The following is an 18,967-nucleotide window of genomic DNA, read 5'->3' on the forward strand; positions in this document are numbered from 1 at the left end:
CATCTTTTTTATATTTCATAGAATAAACAGTAGATTAATAGAAAATTACTGGCAGATTAAATGATAATTAAAATAATTGTTAGTTGCAGGTTGAATGGCATGTCTAAGAATGTGAGCAGTGAATTTTCAATGTCTTATCACTGTAACTGTTGAACACCTGCACAGACACTTGTTTGGTGTTTTTGTGCGTAAACTAGTTTTAAAAGTCGACAAATTGATTTTGCTAAATTGCCAGTAGTTTAATAAAAGCGACTGACTGTTGAAGTCGTTTGTCGCCTGCTCATTTCAACCCGTCAAATGTGAGGATTTGTTGTTTTCTCTATTTAATATCATTGTAAATTTAAAACCTCTGAGTTCTGGACAGGTGATCGAGGAAAAAAACATTTTGAAGGTGCCACTCAGTCTATCAGACACAGACTGACCCATGAAGAAAACTGTTCCTCTACTTCTCGCCCAAACTTTAACCTATGAAGGCTGTGATTGCACATGATGACGCGCATCAGACGTATCTCTATTGCAAAATATTGTCAGAAAGTAACATTCATTTCACCTGCAGGTGATTCACGTTGACATATTAATGTTTTGTCCAGTGCTGAAGTAGACATTATGTCACAAATGTGAGCAGCAGATCAGTATTGATACAGGGAGCTTATGGACAAAAGGGACGTCCTGATTCACAGCGACATGAATCATGTTCTAATTATTTCTTGAGACAGAGGAAGGTGAAGCATGTCTGGCGCACATCGTGACACCTGTAACGCACCGACACTTTTACAGGGAGGCGTGAGTCAGCCTGTTCTAGGTTTGGACATACTTACGCTGGGTTTGTCTGAGCCACACTTGCACATATGCAACAGCTGAACATGTAACATCTGGTTTCTTCGAGCCTGACTCAGGTCTTTCATCCTGTCATCGCAACTATTGGGAATATAAAACAAAGAAGGGGTTTGTGTCATTACAGTAGGGGTGACATACGGTTGTCAGTCAGCCAGATTGAAGTACAGAATCTGACTTGAACTTCTCCTCACCGGCTGCTTTCCCAAGACTGCGCGCTTCAAGGAGAGGCCCTCCCAGAAAAACATTTAGATTCATGTTCTTAAAGATCAGTAACCCCGACCATTAAAGGCTGTTTACTCTGGAAGCAGGCAGGGTATAAATGTGATGTTTTGTTGACCTGCCTGAGACTCTTTAAACTGCACAAAGACAGCCAGTCCACTATTTCCCCAAAGTCTGGAATCGCCTGGCCAAGCACTTTCTTCTCATAAATCACTTAAAGGCCAAACCTTTATCACAAGTGACATTATAATAGTGGGAGAACAAGATGATAGTGAGCAAATAATACTTTCAGCGTAATGATTTATCAGCGGCTGGAGTATTGGTTGCTTTGATCAGTGGATTTATGAGGTTATTTATAGACAATCAAAGTAGGAAAGATGTGAAGGAGTTAAAATGAATCTAATGGAGGAAGGGCTGAAAATGCTTTCTGCTGGACCTCTTGAGTTTTCTAATGCTGCGTTTGTCGTAGATTTATAGTTGTAGTTGAGTCCCTGGCTTCATATCAATATTTTCCAATAATTTCGCGACGTTAGACCTCAGCTCATTGTAATTATCGTCTGGCTCTTCCTGTGTGGCCCGCGTCCTGCGCGAGCTCGCTGCAAAACTGCCGTCATTGTCCGGAGAGCTGCAGCAGCAGGACAACACGAATCAGACAGACGCTGGAATTCATGTGACACTGACGCTCGACGCGTTGCTGAGGTCGGTTTGAAATGCTTCTCCTTCTTGGTGCGGAGCGTCTTCCCCACAGCTTCCCTCCCTCACATGTGACCACCGGCTTTAAGGTCACCAAGATCCCACAATTTCACTGATGATGTTTGTGGTGACTCGAGTGTCAGGGTTTTCCACAGCGGACTCCTGAATGAAGGGAAGCAAACTGTGATTAAACTTGTGCTGGAATTGAGATTCAGCTCCACAGAGACCCGGATGGAGCCTTTCTGTGTTTAGTTTTTATGAAATCTAACACCCCGTCCTGCGGTGTTTATACTCAGAGATTGCTGAGGAGTTTGTGAATGACCAATTGTTTTTCAGGGCTCTAGTGAAAGATGATGGGCATTCAGAGATGCTCAGGCTTAATTAAACCGGCAGTAAAGCCGAGTGGAGGAGCTTCTATCAAACAATAGTCGGATAACGAACACAACCTCCAGGCCTGTGTTGTACTTAATGAACTAAACAGTCAGAAGGTCATATGGCGGCCTCTCTAACGCCACTAATCCCATCTCTGCACTTCTATTCAAAGCCCAGACTGCCTTTTATATTGCTCATTTAATCCCCTCCATGGCAACCAGGAAAAGCATTTTTCCTTTCTCTTCGCCACCGCCATTATTTGAATATCCACAGAAACAATCAGTTGGTCCCCCAGTTTCTTCGGGAGAGGATGTTTGCGGCGGGTCATCTGTCTGGTGCTTACGATCTGCGGACAGAAGAAGACAAAAGCTGCTGAGGCCACTCAGAGACGAACCAAACCACTCCAACCACTGTCACTCAAAATAGATTTTATCAGCTGGCTGCCAGCTCTGAGGGTGATGATTATCAGTTGTTCTGCCCTTGAATCTGCTGTGGGGCAATAGTTTCCTGTGTGCATATGTCAAACCTGCAGGACCAGCCTGATCTACAGGTGGCTGTTGTTGTGGCATTTGTACACCTGTCTACTCAGCTAAGAATAAGGTTTGCTTAAGCATCTGTCAGCCACGCCATGATCTCCCTTCTAATTATCTCTGAAACCCCTCCCTGCTGCGCCGCACCATCGGAGGTTTGCAGGAAGTCAAAGTGTGACCTCTTACAAGCTCACAAATGAGTAAAATGTCAATATATGCATGGAATCCGATACCTTATTGTCTTTTTACAGTTTGTGGTCTGCTAATGCACAAGTCTGTCTTTTCATTTTTGAACTGACGTGACCGCTTGGAGACTTTTCCGCCTGTGGCGCCTGCTGGGCTGATTTCACATGCTGGAAGTCTCACATAATGATTTGTAACTTGTCTTGCCAGCCCTGTGACCGTCCCCTCTCCCTGGTGAGCAAGAAGCATTCACACATGTTTAAAATAGGGCAGTTTCACTCTGAGGTCCCTCCTCGGTGATATACGGGACCCCTGGGTCTTGGTTTTATGGCTCTCTGGACCCTTTGTGCGTTGACAAGGTCTCAACGGTTACAGTCGGAGAGGAAGAATGGGTTTGTTTTGTGGGCTCTCAGTACGGTCCCAGGTTCTCCTTACCCCCGGAGACATGGTCCAAAATGTCAGCCTCATCATCAGGAACGAATAATTCGGAAAAATTATCCTGCATTATATAACCGTCTGGGACATTTTAGGATCTGTGTGCAGTGTTTTTTTTCTTTTTAATATAGTCTAACACTTCACGCAAATGTCATCAGGGGCCATGTTTGCTTAAAAATGTCTTCTCACTCAATTTTGATGGTATTTTCTTGAAGCAACATAGAGCTGCAACGACTGGTCAATCAACAGAAAATGAATCGGTAACTCTTATGATAATGGATTAATATTACATTTTTTAAACATTGGCTGGCTTCAGTTTCTCACATGTGAAGATTTGAGGCCTTTCTTTGTTGACATGATAAGGAAGCTTAATATTTTTGGGACAGCTGGTCAAAAAAATGTTACTTACAAATAATCAGCAGACTAATTGCTAATGAAAATTGTCTTTGCCTTCAGCCCTGAAGGAAAGTTTCAACTGAAAGCCCCAAAACTGCAGCAACATGATACTACAAGACTTGACCTGAGCCTCATCAACGATCTTAAAAAAGCATTTTTCTTTCTTCAAAGCGGCTGCAGAGTGTTTCAGATACAAGCTGTTGCATGCAACAGTTCCTCCTTTGAATACAGCTCCCCTGCTCCTTGCTCCATACACACACTCACAGAAGAGTCTTAAGTGTTTTATGCTCCTGACCATTCATAACACCTGCTGCTTCGGTGTTTATGCTGTTGGTGAAGTGCCTTTGACCTCTATTTACAGGCTATTTTTGAAAGAGCGTTCACAGTGCACACCTGATTTTTCTCTGCTGAGCCTGTCATCATTCTCACAGACATTTACTACCCTCACATTTCCAGAAAGTATTTCCTGTATGATTAGGTTTCAAAGCTGTCAGCGAGGAGGTAATGAAGAAACGGCTTGTGAACAGTTCATCAGTCAGGGCAGTTTTTCCTTCTCAACTGACGCTTGAGAAACTAAGTTATCTGCACTGTTGCAGTGACAGAAGTGAGTCCGTCACAGCAACACAAACGGTTGAGTTACAGCCTGCAGACTTCAGCCTCTGACGGTGAATATCCAAATACACAGCCAGGGAGCCGAGAGATAAGAAGCCTCTTGTTTGTTTGATAAAACAGGAAACTTTTGTTACTGGATACTGCTATAAATAGCCCGCCATTTTTGGCTCTGAAAGGATGAGAAAAGAAAAGCGGTGAACTTTGAGATGATGTGCATGTAAACTCCACCAAAGTCTATTTTTGGTCTGTGGCCTTTAAGTTTGAAGTTTGCTGCTCTGGAACAATAATTCAGAGTAAATGGAGCACGCTTTTCCGATGCCTTTCAGCAAATATTTACTCCTCGTTTAAAGTTGAAATTGAGTTCAGTGTGTCATATTTCCTTACTAAAGAGGATACTTGGTATTGTTTTGTCATTTTGAAATGTTGGATACTTTGGAAGCGTAAGCTGGCGTCTGAACGTGAGGAGCAGTATTTCACCCAGGAGCAGGACGCCAGGCGCTGTTTTGTCGTTTTAAAACGTCATAAAAGAATAATATGACAGTTAAACACTTGGTAGAAGAAACAAACCTGAAATGGGTTCATGAAGCTTGTGCCAGTGAAGTAATGTGATTACATTCTTAAAGTAAGTGAATTAATGTTTCGTACTGTGCATGAGCAAGTGTTTCACAATGTAAACTAAACATACCACTTCTTACACTCCATGTCTGTGAATTATACAGATCTATAATGAAAAATACATCATTCGTGGTGACATACACAAATGAACAAATGTGCTAACACCTTCGTGGGCTAATAGGCACTTAATCATAAATCGTGCAAAACTTACATCCATGTTTGCTAGCCTGCAATCTTCTTCGCTGACTTTCTTGGTGCATTTCTACATTTCTTGGCACTTTACCACCTCCTACTGTCGAGCAGCAGAAAAGCGTGAGGCCGGCGGCAGGATGTTCATTATCCCTGTGCATCTGCTTTGCCGTTCGTGTGCAGGATAGAAACAAAACAGGACGCACTTGGGAAAACATTGCTCCATAGCAGTGGTCAACACCTCCACAAATTTAATGAAAATGCACTCAGTGGTGTGACATTGAGCACGACAGAGGGAATAAACAACACCTGTGGCTACAGAAGGAGGTGACAGGTGACACTGCTGCTACTGCTGCAGAAAACTCACCTCAGTCACATGATCTGTGCAGTATAGGCTCAATAGATTAATACAGTGTATTCTTCCTTGATAGATGGAGGGTGTCAACCAGCTTTTGTAAGCATCAGATATGAGACAGACTCTGCTGTCAGAGCTGCTCTGGTTTTTGCATCTGAGTGGTAAGTGATCCAGCAGAGAAGGTCTCTGCGACTGCTCTCCATCTGTGTGGATCATCATTCTGCCAAATGGAAAAGGTCTGGATAAGGGATTGGAGGTGTGCCTTTTGTCCTCTGTCTCATTCACTACCACCAGGCGTCTCTGGTTAGTGAAGTGAGCTTTAATGCTCTCAGATGCTCAGAGGGGGACAGACACTCTAAGATCCTGTTTAGACTGTTTTCCAGGTGTTTTAGACTCAGACAAAACTCTTGCCAGATGTGTCCAATCTGCTTTTTGGCTACTGTTTCAGAGGTGGCCATGCTTAATCTTTAATGTCAAGTTTTCGTAAGACCTCATCGAATTGAAGAGGATTTGAAGATCAAACTGAAAATCGTGTGTGTTTAATTGGTTCAAAACTTGGCTAATGTCCGCTTAAGATGAAATGAGGAGGCTCTGGACAGTTGAGAGACAGCTGTGACTTTGGTCATCACTGAGATGCTGTTAAGATGCCTTTTGATGCTCATCACCCGTTTGCTTTGCCCAAACACAGATTCGGACTTGTTTGGTGCTATTGCAGGGCTTTGGTGCAGTTTCAGCACTCTTTGGCTTTACATTGGAATACGAAGGTGTGGCTCTGTTTATAGAGAAAAATAGCACACAGGAAACAGCATGCAGCACTCTGCAGGACCAGAGATGTTTTGGGCCTTCTGCCAAGTCGCGTACTGAATTAAAGCAGGAGAAAAAAACATCTAAAATATCACATTTCATTAGCTTGGAAAATAATCGTGCTTTAAAATGGGAAATACAGCAGATGAAAGAGAGAAAAAATGAGATGCAGTCACAGAGAAACACTGTGGTTTTGGAGTTTTCTATCTTGACTCCCCCAGGAAAGAGCCATTTCCTGAGATCCGCTAGAAATTGTCCAGCGGATGTTGATGTTTTGCTTTCCAACCCACCGTTGTTAATGTTGTGGCATTTTTAAGATGTAACAGCTGATCTGTTAAATTTCGTTTAGCTTTGTTACTGTGGAGCTTCGGAGTCAGCATGGCTGGCTCTCTTGGATCTATTTGAACAAACTGTTTGTGCTCTGCAGCCTCCCAAAGTGCTGCAACTCCCCCTCTGTTTCCTCCTGTGGGACATCCCTCTCACCTCCTGGCTCTTCCCTCATTAAGCCAAAACAGTCAGTCACGCAGGGCCTCAGTTTGACCAGTGATGTCCCATATTTGGAGAAGATTCATGATGCTGTGGCTCCTGCTGTGACCTGGGTCTTATCACAGGACAAGACCAGCTGAAGCACAGGATCCAATGCAGTTGTTCTTATCTCTTTTTTTTTTTTTTTTTTTAATAGAGGCTCCTTCCTGCTGAAATCTGTCATACTGTATCAGATACCGACAAACAGTGGACAGTTCCCCTCCTCCATTGGTTTCCTATGATTGGTTATGATAACTTTAAACAAAGAAATACTGACGAAAACAAGTTCAGCCCGGAAAACCAATGCAGTGGCATTGAATATCCAGGATAATGTAACGGAAAGTGATGATGCTGCTGCTAAACTAGTTTAATACACCTGAATCTCATTCTGAACTGTTGTTGGTCACGTTGCATTGTGAATAGTGGAGGTGCCACTTTTGACATTGAAGAACATGTGGAATAAGAAACTCTATCTGTGGTTCTGCTGCATCAATTCTCCATTGCTTTCCTTCATTTTGGTGCAGAATTGAGTCAATAAAGTAAAAACCCACAAAACATTGCCAAACAAAGCCAACATTTGACCCAGTATGACAGAGCAAAATGCCCTCAGACTAAGGCTATTGTCATAGTGAATGGATGCTTAAGTAATGTTCACACTTAGTCTGCATGTACTGCGTAGGTTTGGCAGTCTGTGGCAGAATAATGAGGCAGCTTTTTGCCTACGTTGGCCGAAGTGAAACCCTTTTGATTAGGCCAGCTCCCAAATGTGGGGCACAGTTGTCCCGACCGGGCTGTTACTGACCTGGATCCCTCTCTGTGACCTGACCTGCAGCTCTGCAGAGAGACAACATTCAGTGGGGACAAACTGTGTGAAGCCAGACTGCAAAATGGGCCAAAACGTCTCACGGAGGCTGTGGATCAAGCCAAAGAGAAAAATGTTCGTCTGTGGTTGATTTTATGGTAGAATGGTTAGATATGCAACGAGGCTGCAAGATTGGAAACTACTTTGAGGTCCTGCACAGAGCTGAAAGGTCACTATTTTACAGTTTAGATCAGAGCATTGACCACGTGTGCACAATCAAGTGTGGGCTGATTAATCCATCAGCATGCAGAGTCGACTGCACTAATGTAAGACTAACGCAAGTCAGAAACAACGCATGTGAGTTCAGATCTGTCTTCAGTGCATCGTTACAGTCCTATAGAGCATTCTTGATGCCTGTACCCCCCTCTGACCCACATGCATTCCTCCATGCATCCATTCTTTATGCCTGCTACCTCAAGTGTAAAGGGGACACTGTTTTCCCAGGTCTGCTCGGGGCCTCTGTCCTACCATCCAGTTATTAATAAAGGTTAAGCCTTCCCACACGTGTAGCTGCATACGAATAGAGCCCGTTGCCACATGTGCAGTAATCCTTCTCCCTGACTTGTGTATTTCACAGGTTCTCTTTTTTGTCACTAGGCAATGAAGGCTTAGTGTGCACTGCAGCACAATGAGTGTTAACCTTGAGTCTGCTTTGTGTCTTTGTTAATTATTGTACTGAGAGGTGACTGAAACTCCCTTGTCTGAGAAAGCACAAGGCCCTTGGCGTGCAGCGCTCTCATGTACCTGATGTTATTCAGAATTTTCAGTGGGTGTGGTGTCTGTGTGTGTTGGTCTACTGTGCACATGCACTGTTTTCCTGAGGCGCTGAGAAATGATTTATGGGCTTCCACCTGATGCAGACTGGAGTTTTGCCTTAAAGCAAAGCAACAAGGAACTTCAAGGATGAAAAAAACATATTTTTGGACTTTCTCACCCTCTCAGTCATTCACGGTTGTTTATTTGTGTCTGTCTCAATGTCTGTGGCAGTCCAGCTTTCTCGGTGGCAGCTGGTAATCCACTTCAGCTCCGCTACCAGGAGTGTCCCGCGTGTCCTTATAAGGGCAAACTCACTTGTGGGCTTGACACAAGTGAGTTTAAAGCACTGATCCGATCTGCTGCCTGGCTGCACTCTAACCTCAGCCTGCTCTGGAAATTATTACTGTAGCTCTCATTTCATGCACAAACACACCGTACCCCCTGCCTCTCACTCATACCCATGCACGTGGATTTGCACGCGCAGACACACACATTTCTCACAGAAAGCATACATACTCCTTTGTGGCAGAGAATTTGCTCGACACGTCATGCATCACAAAGTAGAAAGTGTTAAGCGCAGAAACAGCTAAGCACATGCACACCCACCCGGAGTCAAAAGGTCAGGCCTCGGCTTGAGGGGTCGTGGTGCTCCCAGACAGGCCTGGGTGGGTCTGTGGTGTTTGACCCGACCTTTGTAAACCGCAGCACACAACACAACCGAAGACGCACATTAAGCATGGGGGGCTCAGTATTTGAAATTTTGTGATACTTTTGTTGCAAATCAATGTGAGTTTTAGGATCTGTTCCAAAATTCTACCATTTTCTGGACCTTTCTTTGAGGAATATTGGCATTTTCTTTTCCAAAACACCCAAAGCCAAACTTCTTGAATGCTAAATGTTGTCTAAAGACATGCAGCTGCACACGAAACAAAAACAGAGTCTGAAATTATGGCAGCGCAGACAAAATGAGGATTCAAATCCTAAAATATCTTCAGTAAGTAAACAGGACTCCCATGCTTTCCATGGGAACTTTGAGCACTTGACAGATTTTAATCGATTAATCCATGTTCCAGTCGCAGTGAGTAAGTGTTGTAATGGCTGCAGTAGAGAATAGAGAGATGAAATTAAGACAAATTGGATCTTGTACAACGTTTGCTTTCCATTTGCACAGTGATTTAGCAGAGCAGAGTCTTTTCAATTCCACAGCTTTAATTTAATCCTGTTTCTTTGCTGCACCCACAGGTAGTCGTTAAAGTGTGTGCATTTAGCTCAGCTATGGACGGCAGACCCACTAAATAGTAGCTTGGTATGTTTGAACTACCTGAAGAACCTTGAGTTCTTACCATGTTCGACCACTTCTGAGGCGGTTGCCATATGTAGCCCAAGAATTTCAAAAAATCATGTTTAACTGTGTGTCTCTGTCATGTGTTCGATGAGATCAGAGGGTGTTTCTGTCCTCAGGAGTGTGTCACCAGCTGGTCGGGATTACCGCTAAACCATGAACGCTTTCTAATTGGCTTGATTGATTGAGCCTCTTCAGTTGGACGTCTTTGGATAGGTTTGAGGTTTTGACTCCATAGAAAGCTGCAGCTCGGCAGGAAGTGACTCAAAGCGACCAGCAGTGCAGTACAAGCCTTAGCAGGCCTGCTTGTGAAACATTAAAACATTTTTTTGTATCTAGCTCCTCACCACAGTAAGATTCCTGCCAAATAAGGTAATCATTTTCTGGTTTAGATCAGCGAGGAAGTGCATTTGAATTAAGAGAGTACCCATCAGTTTCCTCAGTTTCTATGGCATCTTTTGTCCTGACCCCATCAGTCTTAAATCACCTCCTCCATCCTGCTCCTTACATTGTATCTCACGGTCTGAGTCAGGTGACTGCGGAGGCCGACAGGTGTGACGGCAGCTTTCTCAGAGCCGGTGAAGAGCAGACCAGACTGTAACATGACCAACCCCCCCTCTCACCACCACCATCATTAAATGTGCTGACAGCTCAGTGACGTCTCGATGACTGCATCGCTTTCAGTAAAACATATTTGTGTGTTACGTATTTGTGACTCATACGTCTGTTAGCAGTGGAGGTGATGCTGCGTGAAACGCTCTCTGTCTGAGTGTAACGACGGCGCTCTGGGTCACAGTGTTGTTGTTGTTTTGTGCCACAGTTGACAGTTGGTTACCCAGAGGTCTGTGGCTTGGTTTGAAAAATGCCTTTGGGCATGGTCATTGGTGTAAGGTGCTATTTTTCCCCCTCTCCCCTCCCACGGACACAGTTCACTCTCTGTGTAAACCACTGTCATGTGGAGGTTTTGTCAAATGGACTCTGTCTCTGCACCCGTGTGTTTCCGTCTCTGGTACTTGAACGGTTACTCTGTTTTCTTTGGCAGGCGCCCAAGTTCAAGGTGTGTTTTATTTGCTTGTGTTACGCCCACTCATTACCTTCCTGTGCAGGGAGGTTATTGGTTGACTTGTTTTTTGTTTTTTTTCCCCCTCTTTTCAAATGCATAAAGGAAAAGTCAGTTACAGCTGCTGGCCTCCTGCCAGCGGGATTGGCCGGTTGAATTTAGCGTATACATGTTGCAACCAATCCAAACTGACTTGACCATGTGTGCACTGATTGGTCCTTTTTAAAACTTCTGGTAAAACTCAAAGTGCTGACATGCACATGCAGGGATTGTTTTTCATCTCTTATCATCACATCATGACTTTGATTCTTCCTGATGTGCTTGTATTTAGAAAGATTTGGACAGTGCTGCAGCGGATCACATGCTCTGAGTTTGGCCCTTTTTCTCTGACTGTTGAATATTATGATTCATGTTTAAACTGATATGCACAGTACAAAGGCCAAAAAATGCAGCCTGTTTTGAAATGCAAAGCAGAAGTTAGTGTTTTTGAGTCGAGGCCCAGCCTTCAGACTGTTCTGTTATATCTCAATAATGAATAAATAAATCAGTCAGTCCTAAAACTTGGCAGTGGACTGGCTGTATAATCACATCATGACATTCATTCAGCACTAAGCTTGACAGTGTGGTAACAGACGGCTCCCTCGAGTGTTTGGTTAGTGTGTGTGTGTGTAAGCATGTGAGACAGACACTGGACAATGGTAGAAATGAGCAAGTGTGTTCTCATTTCCTCTCTCCTCTCGTGATTTCCTTGCTTTCACAATCAAAAACCCGCCTGCTGTCGCTCCTGGTTGTCGTTTCGTCTCACTGGCGGGTTGAATCCAAACCCAGTTCATGATTTCACGACCATCTCTTTCCTTGTGAGTCAGCAGGAATGTGAGGAATGACCCGTGCGAGGCCTGGCCCTTTCCCACCCAGCTCTCATCTGCCCATTTTTAGGCATACCCAAGTCCAGCCTCTCCTTCATTTTTCTCTTTTTCACTTTGTCATCCATTCTCCCTGCTAACTGCTTTGCTTTCCCCTCTCATCCTCCTCCTCTTTCCTCATGTCCTTTCTTCTTTTCTGAGCACTTTCTCCTCTTACCCATTATTTTCAGTCAGCTCAGCACTTTAAAGTTCCACAAATTATAGCATATAGGAGAGCCCCTTTGAGCTAGTGCAGCTTGGGCTACATACTTGGTCAAACCACAGCGAGACCTCAAAACCACTCGCCCTCTTCATCTCTTGTGAGACCCCCCTCTCTTCCTCCTCCAGGCCCAGCAGGGGGGCCACATCAACTCCCTTTTCAACCCATCAGGGTGCAAGGCTTAGCTTAACAACCAAATCCAGCTCCCTCTAGTAGAAACCAGTCGGCATGCAGGGGTTTGTGTCTCGACTCTGCAGGTTTTAACTGGTGCAGCAGGAAACCTTAAAGTGTGTGTTTGTGCGTGAAGTTTATCAGAAAAGCCTGCCAGAGGAGCAGGAGCTGCTCATCTCTGCGTGTGTTGACAGGTTCCCGCTGTCGACCAAAGGAGAGATCTGTCTCTCCTATGACAGGAGAGGGCTCCCTCTACCCTCCCATGCTCAGGGCTGTCGCTAACATGAAAGCATCCAGCTCGCTGACTGGTGTGTCTGTCTTCAGGCGTGCTTTTATACACACCCTAATTACTCTCCTTTTGCTTGAAAAAATAAACTGTTTAGCTAATAGTCACTCAGAGCGATGAAATGGCTGAGCGAGTGTTTTTAAGTGAGCCACTTCAGCATCTGAATCTCGGGGGCCTCCTGCAGCCTGGCTCTTGTTCAACCAAGATGGATTACAGCCAGAGAAGAAGACGCCTGATTGATGGCTCGACCCGGAGAGCTGAACACACTCCTTTCTTATAGCCGAGCACCAGCTGTTGGCGTGCCTGTTTCTCATCTTCTGCACCTTGCTCAGGTGGTCCTGTCTTTTCCCATTAGTGAAGTCAGATCACATGTCATCACCAATCTATAAGCCGTCCATCGGCCCTGCTGACCCTGTAACTCCCTGCCACACATTTAAGTCTAAGCTATGGCGGTGTAGTCTAATACTGCCTGGATGTCACACACCTGAATGATACTTCTATTTATTATCTGTCAGCTGTGAGGCTGATTAGACTCCCATAATTTACAAGACTAAGAGTCCACCCTAACCCCATGCATGCTGGTCGCTCTGTGGGGCTGAACTTTGACACGGCATTACTTTGAGCTAAACGCTCACATCAGCATGCTAACATGCTCACAATGACAGCACGAACCTGCTGGTGAACCACAAATGTCAAACTTGTGGTGGTGCTAGAGTAAAGGATCACAAAAGTCAGCAGGAATAATCATCTGGGGACTGTGAACGCCTGCACAAAATTTCATGGCAATCCGTCCAACAGTTGTTGAGACACTTTAGTCAGGACCACAGCGGTGGACCGATCAACCCGCAGATAAACATTGCTTTTTCTAGAGCAGCCAGTGTGACTAAGAACGACAAACTCTCTCTAAGTCTTCTTCAGCTTCACTCTGGCTGGAGTAGAAATGCACTGATACTGACGTTGGATATTGACCCAATACTGACTCAAATTGTTGGATCGTTTAATGGAGACAATGGACCGATCTGGTATTACCATTATTATGATTTAAAGAAAGTCAGTACTTTCAGTGTAAGTCTATGTATTTATTTCTTATACTTTGTTTCGCAAAGAGAGGAAAACAATGTTTAAGCCTGATGTTGTCTAATACATGAAAGTCTCTCACACACAGTGAGGCATATTGCTTGTCAATTAAACACAGGTATCAGATTGGCACCAATACCTAAAGCTCAGGTTTTGGTAGCAGGCCTGAAAAATCAGTCTGTCCCTGCTCAAAGTCTGCCACTTCTCATAAACAGAATGTTATTGTCCTTGTTTGACAAGGTTAATTACAGAGCGCAAGAGACGGCGGCTGAAAGAAGTCAAAGCTACAACTCTATGCTGCCGCCCTGTAGTTACACTGAAAACAAGCCTGTGACCCTTTGCTGAAGCAGTGGATTCTTATATAACTGTGTGGCCGTTTCCTCACCATGCCTCTGTGGTGCACTCGCTCGAAGATGCAAATATAAGAGTGACAAGTGGTTCATGTTTGCAAGCCAAATGCTTGCCGTCCTGCTGTGTTGGCAACACTTTTGACACTTGTGTTTGTCCTCTTGCCCTCTGTTTGTCCTTTTATGGTGTATGTGAAGCTGGATGGAACCTTGGATCTGGACGAGAGACGCCTCATCCGCTCGGCCATCCGGGAGCTGAGGAGGCGGGAGATCGAGGACATGGAGGCCGCTCTGGCCAGCAAGAGATTTCGACCCACACGCCTCAAACAGCAGGAGGACAAGGAGAACCAGCACAAGTAAGTTACGTGAAAGTTAAGTATGTCCGTGTGTCAGATTACCTTCGACCATCTCAGTCCTGAGACTCACATCAAATTAGTTTTTCTCACATCATTTGCTTGCATTACTTAGCGCTGATTTGGCTGTCTCAGAGCCTCCTCAGTGTTTTCTAGGTCAGTAATACACATGTCCCAGCTCCTGTCATTGAGCTGAGGAATGTGGATGAACTGATAACTCAGGTCTAATGGCACTCTTAAGTTTTTGCTGACACACTGAATGAGAAACAGGACAAACAGGCTTCAGTTATGGAAGAAGATCATCTTGATGTGCGTGTAAACAGTGTGACTGTATTTTAAAGAGCCTTAGAGCGCTATAAGTCTGCGTCGAACTTTGTGCTAATTTTATTGGAAACGTTAGATGATTGTTGCTCACTTTCTCTCACAGCCTTGAGCAAATGTACTCTTCCCGATCGGCTGTAGACACTGAAGAATTTCAAATGTCTGTCCAATCATACCAGTGTGCAACATTTAAACAGGAGAGCCCACATTTGACTTTGACAGTCTGGAGGTTTTTGTCTGTGTGGATGAAATCCCTGCAGACCAGGATGGACTGAGCCTTGTTAAAGCTGTTAATTAATGAGCGGTAATGACTGAACTGGAGCAAAGATTTAACACCACTGGATGCGAAGAAGATTCTCAACCATCTGCTGTTGTTTTCTTTCTGTGTCACTATTAAGCCCAGTGGCCGGGCCTAATCATTTCCATTCACTGCCGCTCTCAGATGACTTGAGTTACAATAACAAAGTAGGTGCCTCAGTGAAGCCGCTGGAGGAAGCATACCTACTGCAGCAACAGCACCCGTCTGAAAGTTGCATTATCCTGTGCCTCTTAGTGGTGGAATGTGAAATATTCCACTCCAGCGTGCCACACATCCTTTAATACCAGTGACTGGAGGAAAGTGAAGATAATGAGACAAGTGGAGGAACGTATGAGTAATAGAAACCGACATTAAAGTGAGCGGTGAAATGGGGAACTGTGAGGCTGAAAAGAGGGAGAATGAAAGCAGCCTTTTTCAGGCGCTGTGTGTCATTGCTGTCACATCTGTTGTGCCAGAGTATCACTTTTTCCACGCTCCACGCGGGAGTGTTTCCTCTGATGGGTTTTCTCCCAGCCAAGAAAACTGAGTGTTATCTTGGAATTGTCTTCCACATGCACAGAGAGGCCTCAGGATACAGTCAGTATTTTGTTGTTCCAAGATACCAAAGTTCCCATTTTGTCCCTCACTGCAGGAGCACGTGTTGATGGTCAGTCATTATGACCACTTCACTGTCTCTCCCTCTCTCAGGTCAGAATCCAGCGACAACTTGGACATCCTGTCACGCAAACTACAATCAGTCCAGGACATCGACGAGCTGACAAAGATGGTGAGTATTAAAACAAAAATCATGAAATATGGTGACCCTGCACACTTGTCTTGTGTGTGCTGAGATTTTGTGTGTTTCTGTGAAGCTCCGTGCCGCCAGCGAGTATGAGGAGAGGAAGATGATCCGAGCAGCCATCCGGCAAATCCGAGATGAACAGCAGCAAGGTGAGTCCAGCTGGTGTGTCCGTATGTGTCCGCTTCTCTGGTTAAGAAGAAACCTGTGTCTTTTCATGCATCAGAGGAAAGTGAGATGGTGACAAATCAGTTAATGATGATGCATTTTGCCACTGCTCTGGCAGCTGAAACACTCAAACACACTGATTAGTCTGAAGAGAGTCCTTGTAAGGGGCATTACTCCAGTCTCCAGTCAAAAAGCTCTGCACTGATTGGCCTGACGGGGGCGCTGAAATTACAGGTAAAAACTTCTGAACTGCCACTTGGTTAAGTGGATTTTAATCATTTTCTGAGAGCCTTAGAGGGTCAATGCAGACCACTGATTAGCATCTATGCGTGATGCATGTGGGAGAGATAGCGGTCTGTCTGTGGTCACCATGGTTACTGTGGCAGATCTACCTATGATGCTGGGTCAGATAGTGGATTCCTGTCATTCCTTAGCGCTGTCTGGTCTGCGTGAGGCCCCTGTCACTCTGACACACAGCCTCCTGCTGTGGGGCCTGTCAGGACACCTCAGATAACCTTGTCGTCTCCACCTCAGCTTGTGTCCCATCTGCGTAATTTCACAAATTACTAGAAAGCTGACAGCAGGTGGGAAAATGAGTCATCATCTTCATCCTGATTATTGTACCACTGCTTTGTGTGTGTGTGTGTGTGTGTTTTTAGGGGTTGTGGAGCGTGGTAAAGCTCCTGGTCGCTGCTTGGAGCCTGAGAGTGTGGAGCCGCAGAGCAACATGGGAACTGGGGTGAGTAGAACAGAGTTAAAGACCTGCTCAAGAGAAAATCAACTGTTTAACCATGTTAACATGTCCATGGGATGTTTTCGTATGCGCAACAAGAACCAGTTTTGTCAGGTTGCGGGGCGGGCTTATCTATTACTATTACATTTCTTACATTGTAGAGAACAAAACATAAAATACACTACCATTCTGATACGTCGCTTCGCTCTTCTTCTTCTTCTTCTTCTTCTTCTTCTTCTTCTTCTTCTTCTTCAGAATCGGTTTCTGGTTTGAACAAATACAATTGAATTACTCCTATATTATGACTTGACATTGTGCAGTAGCAGAGGTTTGTGTGTTTGATGAGTCAAAGGGGAGCAGGTTTGCTCGAGCTGCAGGGCTGGAGATAGGGACTATTTGCTCACGCATACATGCTAAATGAAGGCAGCGGTGTAGAGTTTCATCTGAGTCGCTTTAAGGAAAGGAGGGGTTTCTTTTTTTTCATGGAAAAAAAATTCTAAATATGTAATTTTGATGAACGGAGATGCCTTTTTGGAGGTTTAATCAATCCCAGGAGAGGATCTTTAATGGAGCGATCACTGGCATTTATGGGAGGGAAAAATGCCCAGTATTACCCTGACATACTGCAGTATGAACGTCACATCACAGCTGATGGGTGAACACTAGTCTAATACTCACGTCAGCCTCCATTTGCAAAAATGAAACGAGCACAGACCAATTTGCCGGTGCTGCGTTTGTTTGCGTGCCAGCAGAGACCACTGAGGTTTCTCTGCTGCCACGATGAAGAATGCAGCAAACAACAACAGGCATTGTGACTTGAGTCACGCACTGTCATGAATGTGGCTACACCACACACATGCACACACACATACATGCACACAAAACACATGATTTGGCTGCCACGGAGGAAGGAATGTGTTTTTTGTTTTTTTCATCCTCATTCAGGTTTGGCCATGTATGAGGAGAAAGATGAAATTTACTTTGAGCCCGGTGTTTAGTGGGGGTAGTAAATTGTTTTTTGACAGGTACCGTCTCCCAGCCACTGTCATTTTGCACTCATCTGTCTGTGCGGCCTTTCACACTTAGAGACGGTTCAGCTGAGGTTTGAAGCTTAAAGTGAGAGTGTGTGAGAGAGAGAAGAGGCTCAAAGAATTTAAAGACCTTTAATTTCATTTCACCTGATTTGATCAAATGCTGTAATGGCGTTATTACATTTTAATGGTCTTTCGCTACAACACATGCTTCAATCACTGTGAAACTCCGGACTTCAGACTTCAGGCGTCTCCCTCAGCTGACCGGCCCTCGAGTGGACGAGAGCAGACTTTTCAGAGTTGAACCAAACTTATCTTTTTCAGGATAAAAGACTGAATTATATGGCTGTTGCAGCAAACAACATGTGAAGACATAAGGCTCAACTGTTTGAGTCTGCAAGGGGCCAGATGTTATCTTATCTGCTGTGTTTGATCACAGTTGTCTGATGAATGCCCTGTTTCCAGTGGATGAGATTTCTTTGTGGGAAAACAACATTAATTCTTACTGTATGCGGTCACTGTTGTTGTAACTCAAGTCCTTTCAGTGATGGAAGTGGAGGATCACTTACATTATCTATGCTTTAAAGGAAAATACAATCAGTCACATTATTTGCGCTCTGGTGGTTCATGTGAAAGCAGCCACTTTTCCCACCACCGTGATATAAATGAGGAGAAAATAAAGGCTGTTAGTATCAGTGCCATTGTCTTGTGTGTGCGTGTGCACGTGTGTGCGTGTGCGCGCGTGTATGCATTGTCCTCAGATAGGAAGCGACGACAGCATGTTGGCGTCACAGGACGTTCTAACACTCAAGCCTTTTTTACCTCACTTCCTGTAAGACAGCTGAGCGGCACGGCGGTGTGCTTGTGAGCTACAGGTGGTGTGATGGATCGGGGGGGGGGGGTTGGAGGTCTGGGTGGGGGCTCGGACAGACAGACAGGCAGCCCACCAGCTGTGCCTCAGCAGCGTAGTCTGTGCTGGAATGGGGACGTGGCCAAAAACAACATCAACCAGCAGCAGCAGGGCTCCTTCCACTGACATCACAGCAGCGGATCTCTTTGAGCTGCGTGCAATTGTCCCGTGGCAGATGGAGGTCCTAGATAGGCCTCCACAGCAGCCAAACACACGCAAAAACACACACACGCACTACTATATGTGGCTACTGCCAGCAGCTTGAAACAAACACCAGCTCGAGAACTCATGCAACAGAAACTCAAGATGGAAAATATATGGAGAATCTAAGCACTGGATTAATGAAGCTGTTAATTTTACATGAATTCAGCAGCCATTAGGAGTTTTGAATGGGAACAGTTAACAGGGAAGGCTGAAGTACAGTAAAAGTTTCCTTTTGCTCATTTGAGAGAAACCGTACGCTAACAGCTTATAAGAAACTTTAATTATATGTGTGTAGCAGCAGTAGGAAAAAGGAGCTGTATTCATTACTGTAGCATAAAAAAGTGCAAAATATAGAAAAATTT

At 44.7% G+C, this 18,967-nt stretch overlaps 1 protein-coding gene across 1 annotated transcript in view; it reads left to right on the forward strand.

The window, feature by feature from the left end:
- The window catches only part of smtnb (smoothelin b), a 49,120-nt gene that overhangs the window by 956 nt on the left and 29,197 nt on the right, over window positions 1-18,967 (forward strand). Inside the window, 4 exon segments of the mRNA XM_076730812.1 lie at window positions 13,987-14,144; window positions 15,469-15,547; window positions 15,633-15,711; window positions 16,387-16,466. Coding sequence (XP_076586927.1) covers window positions 13,987-14,144; window positions 15,469-15,547; window positions 15,633-15,711; window positions 16,387-16,466 — 396 coding nt within the window.

This window comes from Chaetodon auriga, chromosome 5, assembly GCF_051107435.1.
Source record: "Chaetodon auriga isolate fChaAug3 chromosome 5, fChaAug3.hap1, whole genome shotgun sequence".
NCBI classification, from domain to species: domain Eukaryota; kingdom Metazoa; phylum Chordata; class Actinopteri; order Chaetodontiformes; family Chaetodontidae; genus Chaetodon; species Chaetodon auriga.